General features: G+C 45.9%; 1 protein-coding gene across 3 annotated transcripts in view; it reads left to right on the top strand.

The window, feature by feature from the left end:
• Nucleotides 1–13,909, top strand: part of LOC106850350 (contactin-4) — a 271,490-nt gene that overhangs the window by 129,091 nt on the left and 128,490 nt on the right. For all 3 annotated transcript variants that reach the window (XM_088171240.1, XM_088171241.1, XM_088171239.1), the window contains exon 3: nucleotides 13,676–13,813. In XM_088171240.1, the coding sequence (XP_088027366.1) occupies nucleotides 13,759–13,813 (55 nt within the window). In that variant the 5' untranslated portion in view covers nucleotides 13,676–13,758. The remainder of the gene's footprint in view (nucleotides 1–13,675; nucleotides 13,814–13,909) is intronic.

The following is a 13,909-nucleotide window of genomic DNA, read 5'->3' as shown; positions in this document are numbered from 1 at the left end:
TCAGCTCCTTCCTGTTGGAAAGGTGTGTTTGGGGTCAGGTCTGGGCTGAGCATTGCAGGCACCTCCAGCTCTGGGGTCCCCAAAATATCAAAGCCATGGAACTGCTGGAGAGAATCCATGGAGATGCTCCAAGGGCTGGAGCCAGGCTGGGAGAGCTGGGGGTGCTCACCTGGAGAGGAGAAGGATCCAGGGAGAGCTCAGAGCCCCTAAAGGGGCTCCAGGAGAGCTGGAGAGGGACTGGGGACAAGGGATGGAGGGACAGGACACAGGGATGGAGGGGATATTGGAAACCAATGAGGGTGATGATGGACTGGGATGGAATTCCCAGCGAAGCTGTGGCTGCCCTTAGATCCTTGGAAGTGTCCAAGGCCAGGCTGGAGTGACCTGGGACAGTGGGAGGTGTCCCTGCCATGGCTTTGAGGTCTTTTCCAGCCCAACCATTCCATCATTCCGAGGAGATTTCCCAGCACAGGGATGTGCCAGGTGCCCCAGCCCTGTCTCTCGTGGGGCTGAGGCCACAAACAGGGACCCTGACAGCAACCCCACAAACAGAGACCATGACAGCAACCCCACAAACAGAGACCATGACAATAACCCCACAAACAGGGACCATCCCAGCAGCCCCATGAGCCACAGAATCCCCTCAGCCCAGACCCTGGGCCAGCTCCCTGTTGCTCCCAGGCAAAAGGAAATCTTCTCACTGGAGTTTCTGCAAGAAATTTCAAATGTAGGTCAGGATTCATGGAAGTCGCCTGAATTTTTAACTGCATTCAAATTAACCCCTGTGTGGGGTTTTTTTTTAATAGCTTCTCTGAACTTCTTGGTTAGCTGGATGAACATTTCTCTGAAGGAAAATGTGGAAATAACCAATGACCACGTCTCCATCAGAATAAAATGGAATCGTTTCACATCTGGGTTTAAAGGCAGACTGAGCTTTCTAAAAGTAATTGATCTTTGTATAAAGTTTAATATCTCTGCAAACCTCGAAGTCTGAGGCTGCTGGGCTTGAGAACTTGTGCAGAAGGGAGCAGACAGAAGGAACAGACAGATAAACTAAGGGACATTTAAAAACCAGCAATTCTGTAGGCTGAAATGAAACATTTTTATATCTCCCAACTCAAAACAATTCAGTTTTCAGTGCCTGCTGTGCCTTTACTGGGATTTTCTCTGTTGTGCAGTGATCTAAGAAGAAAAATAAGAGGAAGAAATAATTCTCTCAATTGAAATACTTATTTTTCCCTTTTTATCTATAACTTCTTGCTTACTTTGGGTATTTTATGGAGTTCGCCTTGATAAAGTGACAGTCATAAAATACAGGGGAATGTTATGATTGTGCTTTAATTAAAATAGAATTAAATAAGGGCTTCTGGGTGAATGTTGGCCAAGGTTTATAATGTGTATAGTTCTTTTTCAATGGGTATCCTATACCTAGAATTGATTTAACGGATAAATTTGATGATGCAAATATTGATCATTTATTTTTTTTTTCTTCCATCTAGTGATATTTCTATTATTTCCAGTATGGTCTTATCCAAAGCCCCTTGGAACTAATAGGGGCCATAAATTGTGTGATTGGTGCTCCCAGTCCTTGTTTTAACGGTGTGAACAGGAGATAAATTAACACACTGCTGCTGTAACTTCCATTGTACAACTGGAGTTTTACTGCATGCAGTAAATTCTTATCTAGCCAGCCAAAAATTCCCTTTAATACTGTGGCAGGATGTGGGGCTGTCCCTCTTGTTCCCAGCTGGAATCTCAATCCCCTTCTGGTGCTTTTGGAGTCTCCTGGCAGCTCTAGGGTGGCTTTGCCTCCAGTGCCTGCTCACACTCCTCTCTGCCACCCCAAACTTCAAACCCACTGTGACATTTTTTATTCATCCCTTTCTCAGTCTTAATGTTCTAATTCCATACTCTGTTTCCTGGTTTTGAGCTCTTATTTTATCTTCAATTCAAGATGTTACAATTTAAAAAAAAAAATAATAAATTGTCCCAGAATCACCCAGACATCACGAAGAAATTTTGCCAAATATTGGATGTATTAGATTTGAGCTGACAGCTCCATCTATGCAGAAGGAAAAGTAGAAAATACCAACCATGGCTGGAAATAAGTTGGCACCTAAAGTTAAGATGCAGATAGAGGTGGAAATGTTGGCAATTAGCATTTTAAGAGGTATTAAAATGGGGTTGAGTGGTTGACACAGCACTGGGATGTGTGGCTTTTATGGGGTCCAGCTGTTGCCTCTCTGGATGGGGATGAATTCCCAAAATCACAGAATGGTTTGGGCTGGAAGGGACCTTAAATCTCAGCTCCTTCCAGCTTCCCCTGACCTGGTTGCTCCAAGCTCAACCTGGCCTTGGACACTTCCAGGGATCATCCAGAGCTTCTCTGGGCACCCTGTGCCTCGCCAGCCTTGGAGTAAAGAATTCCTGCTCACCTTTGGAGAACAGGCTGAATTTGGTGTGATCTCCTCAGACCCCATGTGTGCAAGGTGGGAGAAGAATGAGCTGCTCAGGGAAGGGCTTTAAGCAGGGAAAGGCTTTAAAATCTGCAGGCTTTGGTGCCAGAGCGCAGTGTGTGCACCCAGAGCCAGCCTCAGGTCCCTCCTGGCCCCTTTGCTCTCCTCCTGTGCCTTTTGAGGAGCTCTTGGCAGCTCCTGGGCAGGGAGAGCCCTTTGCCAGGAGCAGGCTCTGCCATCCCAGCCCATCAGCCCATCCCATCCCAACCCATCCCAGCCCATCCATCCCATCCCATCCCAGCCCATCCCATCCCAGCCCATCCCAACCCATCCATCCCAGCCCATCCCAGCCCATCCATCCCAGCCCATCCATCCCATCCCATCCATCCCATCCCAGCCCATCCAGCCCATCCCAGCCCAGCCCAGCCCATCCATCCCAGCCCATCCATCCCATCCCAGCCCATCCCATCCCAGCCCATCCCATCCCATCCATCCCAGCCCAGCCCATCCCATCCCAGGCTCTCCTGCTCGCAGGGTGGGGGGAAGGCAGAGCCCCGAGCGAGGGCTAACAGGAACAAACGTTCCTGTTCTCACCTTTTGAAGCTGTTACGCACAAATCAATGTTTGCAAACCTTGTTTCCTTTCATCTGCTGCCCATGACAAGCAAACCAAGGGCTTTAGTGTGATCTCTCAATAAATCCTGCTGCAGCCATCCAGCCATTCTGAAACCCTTGGAGCTCGGCTCGTTATCCACTGTGGAGATGATCCTTGTTTTGTCTGGCCAGGGGCTTGATTCCTTCAATAATTGATATTCCAGATTGAAAGCAAAGCTGTGTGCAGTGCTCCTTCCTTGGCTACCTCTGCCAGCTGCTCAGCACATTCCAGCTTGAGAGCCTCTGGCAATGAGGGAGCTCACAGGAGTCTTATTTATTTATTTTTCCTACGCTTACTGCAAGGATGTCTTTTAAAAAGTACACTCGTTGTGTAAAAGATGGCAGAGGCAGGGAAAGGCGGTAATTTCATGTAATCTGCATAGGCAGTGTAGGGAAATGCCAGAGTGTTTGCAGCCCTCTAATAGGGATCATAAACACGCAGTTTATGGTGCTCTGCTGGAGAACAGCTCCCATAAATTACACCCAGCGCAATTCCTTTGTTTTCCTTCTGAAGTTTTATTTCCTTTTATGTTTAGTAATTAAATCGGAGCGGGAGGGTGGTGTTGTGGGTAGCAAACAGCAGCAGGGATTGCAGGGAGGTGTCAGCAGGGTCACTCTGCTCTGCTGCAGTGCTGTCAGCCCATGGGATGGGTCACATCCCCACAGCAGCCAGGAGCTCCTGCCCTGCTCTCATCTCAGAGGCTTCAGCCACAGGTTTTAAATCGTTTCTCACCGGGATTTGTTGTCCCAGCATCTCCAAGGAGCTCCCAGGTGCAAAGCCCACCTGGCCAAAATCTGTGGCCACACCAGGCAGGCACTGCTGTGCCCGTGGCAGTTTCCAGCTGCAGCTCTCAGGGTTTGCAGTTGCTAACAAAGTTCCTGTGTTCTGAGGCACCAGTTTGTTTCCTGTTGGAGCCAATTTATTCCCTGAATCCCGGCCCAGAAGAACCCAAACCACATCCCTGCCCGAGCAGCAGAGCTGCTTCTCTTTGTCACCAAACCCCAAAGAATGTGCTGCTCTGTCTGAGCTGCACTCCAGGGAGCAGACGCCTCCACTGGTCTCCTGTTGGATGCTTGGCTTCATTTTGGAGGATTTGCTCTCCCAGTGGGAGGGAAAACTTGGTGTTCAGGCCATGCTGAAGACTTGAGCAGTTCAGGGAATTGATGTCAGGGCTAAATTAATCTGTTCTGGAGGGCCCTGGTCAAGGCTAGACCACCATAGCATTGATTCCCTATCAGTTTTCTTGGGGTTAAGCTCTATTTTTAGTCAAAATAACAAATTTAAGTGCAAACCCAGACTATTCCATAGCAAAATACCAGCAACTGGATCTTGACGTGTCTTTAGTTTAGATTTGCAAGGAAACAGTGACCTCACCATTTCTGCAGTCAGAAAAATCCCAGAGGATCCTCAAGAGTGGTGCTGTGCCTTCACTTGATATCCCAGGAGTAATCCTGGCCTCACTGCTGGAAATCATCCACAGATAATGGGAGGAAAAGCAGGCTGGGAGCCTGTAAATTCTGTGTTTGGCCGTGCTGTGTCCCTGTGTGGGTTCTGTAGTTTCCCAGCAGCAGCTGAGCTGTTGGGCTTTGCACCATGAGCTGCTGCAGCTCCGGATGGAAGTGGTGAGAGATGAGCACCAGGAGCAGGCTGTGGGCAGGAGAAGTGCTGAGAGCAGCAGGGCTGCAGGCAGGGACCTTCCAAAACAACAACAAAAAAAAAAGGGATTTAATTGTAAAGAGGGTGGAGGAGTGGCTGGGAGGGAGCCTGTGTGATCCGAGCAGCCAGCAGAGCTGGGAATGTTTTCTGCCCCCTCCCATGCAGCTTTGGGAGCTGGATGCCACCTTGGATGTCACCTTTATTCCAGGGCTCCTTGGTGGCTCAGCATTCAGCTCCTTCGGGTGGTTTGTGTCTCTCACAAACCCCCTGGCAGCTGAGGCAGTTCCAGAGCTCACACAGAAATCTTTGGGACACATCCTTTGTGCTGGGGGTGCCACCAGCTCCTGGCCAGCCTGGAACAACCCCAGCTCCAGCCTGGCCCCTCTTGGAAACACATTCCAGCTCCAAGCCAGCCTGGGAGCTCAGATGTGCAGCATTTTCTTATTTTCATATAAAATGTGCAAAGTGTAGAGGTGTTTTATTTTTTCTCTCCCTGCCCTGAGCTCTCAGATCTCCCCAGACCCTTCTCCTCTCCTCACTCAACATCCCCAACTCCCTCCATTCCAGGCAATCTTTAAAATTAACTTTGAAAGGGGAAAAAACCCCACTAAATAATCAGATAACAGGGATATCAGTTGGTGGGGGTTGTTTTTTCCCTTCCCTAGATGATTTTTGGATTTAACAAAACAGTTAAAAACATTTGAGGTGCAAGCATCTCAATTATCTGGGTTGGAAGCCTTCTGCCAGTAATAGGTGCTGAGGGAATTGTTGTTTTGATAGCCTCTGTTCCCAGGAATACACAGAGAACTGGCTTCTCACCAGCTTTTCAAAGTTTATTAACTGGCTTGTTGTTTTTCTTCTCCAAGTTCCATTTTATACTCTTAAGAAAGCTGCAGTTTGTACCTCTGAAGGAAGGCAAAGCATTTTCAGCACGAGTGTGTGTGTGTGTGTGTGTGTGTGTGTGTGTCCACTGGACTGGGAACTCCTGAGGAGCTCCTGTGGAGAAAACTCTCCTTTTGTCTTTGAAATCAAAGGGATTTTCCTGTAAGCTCCAGAAGTGAAAAGTAAGATGTCATTAAGATGCTGATTTTGGAGATGATACGGAAATATCTTCAAAATTTTCCCATAATTTTTTTGTTCCCCTGGACAAGATGATGCTGTCTGATAATGTGGATTTTGGGAATAGACCTATCCAAAAGGGAATGATAACTCTGAGTGTTGCTTATCTAAATTTGCTCAGAGAGTGGAACTGCCTTGATTCCTTATCTTAAAGCAGTGATTTAGGGATAACAGGAACTTCTTTGGCAGCAGAGTCCTGGGAGCCTTGTTCCTGTGGTGCAGCATTCTGTCCAACTGAGACAGCACTAAATTAACCCTTGTTTCTGGAGGAAATTCCTGCTCAAAAGTCAGCTGGAGTTTAATATTCCAGTCTGACAACTTCTTTTTGCATCCAGGGAATTGCCAGTGTGGCTCTGGTAGGAAAAGGCTGCTTGGAGACCAGGAGGGGCTGGGCTGGCTGAGCTCTGATTCAGCGAGTTTCTCATTCACTGAGAGCTTTGCTATCAGGGGAAAAAAAAAAAAAAAAAAAAAAAGCAGAACTGGACATGTAGTGATCCTTACAGACCATTTCTATTGATGGTGTTATAGTTAGGAGAGAAGAAGTGGATTTAGGGAACAGCAACTCAAATATCTTTTGCTCTTTGGAGTTATTTTATTCTCCCTGCAGCTGGCATCTTTTGAGGTTTATAATTTATTGCTTGGCTATATGATGTAGCCCCTCGCTTTAATCTCCCAAAACACTGCACTGAAAATGTCACTCGGCGTGAAGGTGGAAATTGGCTTTAAATTGGGGGAGTTTTAAGGTAACTGATCCAGACAATCTTTAGTAAAAGTCTCCATAAAAGAGGATAAATTCTAATTTGTGGAAAATGCCAGGCTAGGAGGTTTCACTGCTTGTAGCTTTTTATTAAGATAATGTTACTCCTTCTTGGAATAAAGCACCTCGGAATTTGTGGGCTGTTTGTGTGTGGATGTTCTCTGAGAGCTGCTGCCTCAGGTGAGCATTTCCCAATTCATCCCTTGATGGAAAAGGTAGAACAATAAACAGTGAGCCCTAATTAACAGCCACAGCCTTAACTCAGACCTGTCCTCAGCCACCCCGCTCTCCTTCCCTGGACAAGATTTATCCTTGCATTATCCAGGTTTTCCGGGGCAATTCTGAGTTTCCTGAGGGTGAGAGACACAGAGTGAGGAATGTGATGGTGCAGTTAGGGGCTGGTGATTAAAAATATTTAATTACCCTTTTTTTTTTTTTTTTTTTTTTCCTGTGGAAAACTGTGCAGTGATTCAATGAGCTGGGAATATCCATGTTTAGGGTGGATTGTTGCTTCCAAGGAGCTTTCAGTGGTGAGCCAAGAGTGCAGGGAATAAAGGAATAATCCAGTCCCTCTAAATCAGGTTTTAAGATGTGGGTTTAGGTTCTGCATAAAGATAAACTGGGGATGTTGGTTCTAGACCGAGTCAGAAAGGGGTGGTGTTGGTGGGAGTGATTTCCATCTAATCCCAGCAGCAGAGAAGCCTCTCCCTGTCTGCACCACAGCTGGGATGTTGGGAATATGTGAGATGAGCAGAAATTAGGGAGCACTTACACCCTAAAAACTTCCATGGAACAAAGAGTGTTTAAAGTCCAGAGGTTGTAACTCGTGGCAGTGGGCTCTTCCTGAGTGATTCCATCAGCAATCTTGGCTTGTGCTGTTGGAATTCCCTTTATGGTGTGGATGGGATGGATGCAGGACACAGCTCACCAAAGACCTGACAAATACCAATGACTGGGCTGAGCTGGGAAATTCCATCTGTGGAGCTGCTGTAACTTCCCTGGCCCGGGGAAATGAAATCTGCATCCAGAAAATGGGAATGAGAGCCCAAAGGGGAAACACGATGTGAAATCTGACATTGTTTTCTCAGACGATTAAATTTTGGGACAACCCAGACTGGATTTTACCTGGAATTCAGAGTGTGGGAAAGCCCAGTATGGATTTTGCCATTTGGAAAACACTCAGGGACAGGGGGGAGATTGTTGGGGACCCCTTCCAGCTGGGGATATTCTGTGATTTCTTTTATCCCATTTATCACAGGCACGTGCTGTGTGTGTGACACTGCTCTGTCAGGCACAGTGTGGGAATTGTGTGCAGGAACAGCTCCAGAAGGGATAATTTCAGCTAAGAAATTATCCTGAGCTAGATCAGGATGTGACAGATGTGCTGGGAGAGTGGGGAGAGCTCAGTGGGAGATGCCACAGGCGTGTGCCCACTGCCCTTATTTATCTCCCCCAGCCTTCTTTTCAAAATCCCCTTTTATTTTTCCTTGCACAAAAGTGCAAGTTACTGTTTATCTAAGAACTTACAACAACAACAAAAAAAACAACCTCCTACACCAAAAAATAACCTTTTTTTTTTTTTCTTTGAGCTGGAAAAAAAGAAAAAAATCAATGTGCATACATCAAAAAAGTGTTGCTGTTAAATTTGCACTTTTGGGGACACTTCTTTCAGGCACCTTCTATTTTTGGCCGTTCAGCTTTGTGGGTCACTGATTGCAGCTGCTGGAGGGAGCCTGGGCATCTCCTGACACCCAGGCCTGGATTCAGCAGAGGGCTCAGAGCTGGATCTGGGTTACAAGGCTGAGCTTTTGCTGAATCTGGGCCATGGCTGCTGTGCAGGAGGTGGGAGCTGCCTGTGCCCAGGTGCTGCTCCTCTGGAACAGCTCTGCTCAGTTCCTTTCACAGATAAAGCAGTTTTCTGTCATTTTGGGAAAAGCCTCCTTTGCCTGTTGCACGCAAAGAAACCTCGTTGCTTTTGCTCCCTGAGCAGAGCTGAACAATTCCTTTAACTTCATTTATAGAGTTTGGCTCCGTGCTCCAATTTAGCCTGAGTGACTTCAGGGTTATCCTTATCCCAGTTCCTGGATCAAATGGGGAGTGACCTCTCCTTTAACAGGCACCACTAGGACTGGAGAATCACAGAGTTTGAAATTCTCTCCATCCCCTTCTAAATATTGGTGCTTCTGGAATCAAACATTTTGTGTCTTCAAAATCTGGACTGAAATTTGGCTTACAAAGGGGTTTTTTTACAAAGGATTTTACAAATTTAGATGGCCCAGGAACATCAGGAATGGGTGTTGGGAGAGGTGGAAATGGAGAGAACAGTGTTTTGGTGTAGTTTTCCAGGCTGTTTTTTAGGAACTTTTCCTGGAGGTCAGCCTTCTTCTCTCAGGCAGCAAGTGACAGGAGAAGGGGAAATGTCCTGGAATTCCACCTGGAGAGGTTCAGGTTGGACATGAAGAAATATTTCACTAAAAGAGTGGTGGAACATGGGAACAGGCTGCCCAGGGGGGTGGTGGGGTCACCATCCCTGGAAGTGTTCAAGAACAAGTGGAGGTGGCACTTTGTGATATTTTTTGTGGGTGTGGTGGTGTTTGGTCGAGGATTGGATTTGATGATCTCACATGTCTTTCCAACCTTAATTATCCCATAGTTGTAGTAAGACTGAAGCTCCTACCAAACCCATCTTTGATGGGTAGAGACCTTTTTGTAGGTGTGCATTAGAAAAAGTGTTAATTCTTTTTCTTTAAGAGAAAGAGGGGTTTTTTGGAACCTCAGAAAACTTTTTGTGGCTTATTTTCAACCTTTTTTTTTGTGAAGACGAGTGGAACTTGATCTTCTCTTAAACCTTTTTTTGCTCAAATTTTGCTGGCTCTGGTATTTCTAGATTTGGCCTGCAACATCCATCCAGTGTAGGTGCTGTCTACATTCTCTATCTGCTCCCTTCCTTCAACAGTTCCAGGAGTGTCTGGATGTGGCACTCGGTGACAAGGTGGGGATTGCTCACAGGTTGATCTTGGAGGTCTTTTCCCACCCAAATAATTCAGTGATTTCGTGTCCTCAGCCCCAGGTGTAAGCAGAGAGCAGTGGGGTCACCCAAACCTCTGCTCTCCTTTCTGCAGCCCAGCCTGAAGAGGATTTCTGTGATTCCCCACTGCTGTTTCTAAAGCTGGGTGCCTCGGAGGAGGATTTTGGCAGCACGAATTCATGTCGGGAGGCAGCGAATTCCCCTCCGTGCTGCTCCTCCCGCAGGGTCACACCTGTGGCTGCATCACCTCCCATCCAGCGAGTCCCCAATTCGTGCTGAGTGTCCTGGGCTCGCCCTGAGCTCTGCCTTGGCCGGGCTGATTAAAAGCTGCCTGTGTGTCTGTGCAGCTTCATTAGCAGCGATTAATTGGGGAGCTGAGCAGGGCTGGCACTCTGCAGCACACCAGTGAGTGCTCAGGCTGCTCCTTGTGCTGCTGCAGCTCTGCAGGGTCTCGATGCCTTTTTGGGATTATCTAAAAACAGAGGGCAAGACAGAATTAAGGGAATAAAAAGCTGTTTTATTTATTGAAGGGCCTTCAGGTACATTTAGGGCAGACAAAGCCCCCCCAGGGCTGCACCCAAAAATGGATGATGGGTCACAGGTTTTCACACTTTGATAAGTTTGGGCCATTTGCACATTGGGGGTTAATCTTCCAATTACAGCTCCAGGTAATGAAGTCATTTACCCCAAGTTTGCTGCCCCCAACTCACTTTTGTTTCCATCCCTGGGGGCCTGAGGCAGTGAGGTGTCCTTGATTCCCAGCCTGGAGAGGAATTGTTGTGTCTGCCCAAAATGGGAGAGCAGCAGCCAGCACTGGATATGGAGTTTGGAGTTACACACTAAAGAACTGCAGGATTACACATAGATGGAAAATATAAAAGCTGAAACAATAAGGCATCAGTCTGAGGTGTGTTCTGCAGGTTTTCCTTCAGAAGAGTCACAAAACTGAGAGGTCACATAGTGCAAATTTATCTTAAAAAGAATTTTTCACATTCTGAATGCATCCATAGATATATTAGCCTCAGGATTTAAGTTTTTATTTTGCTTTTACAGAAGTGCTTATCATGAAACATCCAAACAAAATTACTCACACAGCCGTGCCCACAAACACAGAAAAATTCACCACAAATATTTCTACTCCACACATTTTTTTCCCCCCTCCTACCTGCCTGCAGTCAGAGCTCTTAGAGTCAAGTTTCTTTGGCAGAATCCAATTAGGAGCAAAGGTGCCTTTCAAAAGAATTTGCAATGGCTGCATTGCCAGAAGTAAAGTTAAAAAGACATCTGCACACGTGTGCTGGCACTGGGGTTTCTAATGGGCTGCTCTTCCACACTGAAGCTCAGCAATCTCATTTTCATCTCGAAAAAATAACTTGTGTAGTGCTGAAACTGCCTCTGCTTCCTTCTGGAAATGAAATATTAAACTTTGTGAGTTTTCAGGTCTTCGGCAGCAGCACAAACTCCCCTGGGATTTCATAGTCAGGAAACATTTAGGAACGGGAAGGATCTTTTCAATTATCCACCTTTTGCTTGTGCACAAATGTTGCTTTTCCTGAAGTCGCTGCCATAAAAAGTTGATGTGTTTGAACAGCCCTTGCAGAGCTCTGAACAAAGGCCCTGCTGATGTTGAGCAGCAGAAATATTTACAGGGAAACATTTTGAGAATTGGACTCATTCATATGTGAAATAGGGAACTATCACGAGAAATGGAATTGCAGCCATGGCTTGAGAACCACCATAATTTAACTGCAGGAAAATATTTTTAGTGGTAATCATCTAATTTACTTTTCAGTGCTGTTGATGCCAAGACAGGCATCGTTTCTCTTTGGGGAAACTTTGTGTCGTGCCTTACCCTGTGAAGACATCAGGGAGCTGGAAACTCTGCTTGGAAGCACTGCACAACCCTCTGGTGTCTGTTTGTTCTCTGCAGCAGCTGCTGGCTGGCTGAATAATGCAAAACTTTCAGCTTTTCCATTGGATTTAAAATACATTTATTGCCCAGAGCAGCTGTGGCTGCCCCTGGATCCCTGGAGTGTCCCAGGCCAGGCTGGACATTGGGATTTGGGACAGTGGGAGGTGTCCCTGCCATGGCAGGGGTGGCACTGGGTGGGATTTAATTTCCCTTCCAACCCCAAACCATTCTACAATTCAGTATTTTTAGCATAACTTTTGTTTTTGGCTGAAATTGAGGTGCAGGGATTGTGTCAAAACTCAATGGGAGGAAGCAGAGCCTGCTACTTTTAATATCTTTGTAAGCTAAAAACTAATTTACATTAGTAACTTTGAAATGCTTTTGTATGAGTGCTTAAAATGCTGAGAGAAGTGTTATTTCCTGAGTAGAAAAATAAATAAATAAAATGAGTTTACAAACCCTCACAGTAGGCAGAACTTTCCCCAAATGGATGCTGGGTCAGGGCAGGAGAGGCAATAAATGCAAAACTAGGAATTAAAAAAAATCCAGGATATTTTTTTTTTTAATTTATGGAAAAGTAAGGAATGGTTTTTTGTGAGCCCTTTGCACCTTGGCAGTCTGTGGGTGCTTCCCACGGGCTCCTGTGGGTTAAGTTGATAAGTTCTTATCAAAGTCTTGTGTTTTTAATTAGATATCAAATGCTGAGACTGATTGCTCTGCTCATTGCAGGGAGACAGGAGAATAATTGCAAAGCATCTCCAGGCAGGGGAATAAAGAGAAACTTTTTAGGGGTTTATTGGTCGGGATAATTTGAGAACAGGGAAGAATTTCAGCAGCTGCTGAAATCCAAGATTTATCCCAAATTTCACTTCAATTGGTGTAAAACCAAAAGTGACTTTCTGTGGTAGAAATCTCTTGTGTTGGTGCTGTTCAACAGAATTTGCTACTTGGAGGAAAACTAATATTTTTCCACAGGTCAGTGACCATTTAGGGTAAAAAAATATACATTTCTGGAGTTCACTATAAACAGAGTGTAACTGCTTCACTATGCCAATCAGTATAGACATTTTCCATCCAAAATTAATAATTAATACTCTGATCATTGCATTAAATAGTTCTTAGTATTCATTGATTGGTCATTCCTGCTCCCCCCAGCACACCTCATCAGTCTGTGTGAGAATAGATGAATTTATGCAATTAATCTCTCCCTGCTTCCAAACTGCATCTTCACATCAGAGGGTGAAGATTCTCAACCTTCCCAGTGCATTGAACCTGACTTTATGAGAAGAATTTGCCCAATTTTAGCTCACAAAAGCAGGCAGAGACCTCTCTCGTTATTACTCATGCAGTTTGTCTTGTAAGCACGAAGGCCCCTGAACTTCCAGACTTCACCGAGATGAATAAATTATAAGAATGTGTGTCTGGCTTGATTTATTTATTTTTAATATTTAAATGCCTGCTCTGGAGTGGTTCCTTTCATAAACGAAGGCGTTTTTTCCTCCTTGGGTTGCTCGGAGAGGGGGATGGTGGAAGTTTGCCCTGATCAGCTGAGAAAGTCTCAAATTGCTCTCAAATTCGAATTATTTACAGGTCATAATGGGCGGGGAGGGGAAGGTGTTTGAAGGTTGATTTTTAAACAGAATTTTAGTGCAGTGAGGATGGAGGTGGAATGGGAAAAAATTATCCCCTTCCTTGAGCAGTGTGGGAACCTTTGCTGCAAAGTGCTGCCTTGCAGAGATGGTGTCCTTTGTGTGCTGATGGTGTTTGCAGAGAAAAGTTACAGAGTTCGAGAATTACTCGAATTTTCATTTCAATCCACAGAGCTCACTAATTACACCAGCTCACCCCAGAGAGGCAGGGAGTGAATCTCCTGAGGGAAAATTAAGAGACAGCAGAAATTTCACAGCTAAAGGTTCCAATTCCTATTCCTCACCTGCCACTGAGACACCTGAAACGCTCACAAATCACTGCTGAGAATCTTCTTAAAAAGTCAACATTTACAAAACTTCCTTTGCTGATCCTCAGACACAAAACAGTCAGCAAATAGGAGCAGCAACCCTAAATCCCCTTGACCAATCTGTTTTGTTTTACAGATTAAAGCTTGCCTGAGGATTCCAAGGAGCCCCGTTGTGCTCTGTAATTCCTGGGCTCGTCTCCTCTGCCCCTGCAGCTGAAGATGAGGTTGCTATGGGAGCTGCTGGTGCTGCACTCGGTCCTGCTGTGCCTGGCAGGTGAGCTGTCCTCTTGCCATTTTTTGGGGTTAAAACACCCCTGCTCTTCCCACTGATGCCAGAGAGCCCCGTGGTTCTGTTTGCCTGGAAAGGCTG

The sequence above is a fragment of the Sturnus vulgaris genome, chromosome 11, assembly GCF_052056855.1.
Source record: "Sturnus vulgaris isolate bStuVul1 chromosome 11, bStuVul1.hap1, whole genome shotgun sequence".
Lineage (NCBI taxonomy): Eukaryota > Metazoa > Chordata > Aves > Passeriformes > Sturnidae > Sturnus > Sturnus vulgaris.
The sequence above is the reverse complement of the archived record's forward strand: the minus strand, read 5'-3'. Positions and strand labels throughout refer to the sequence as shown.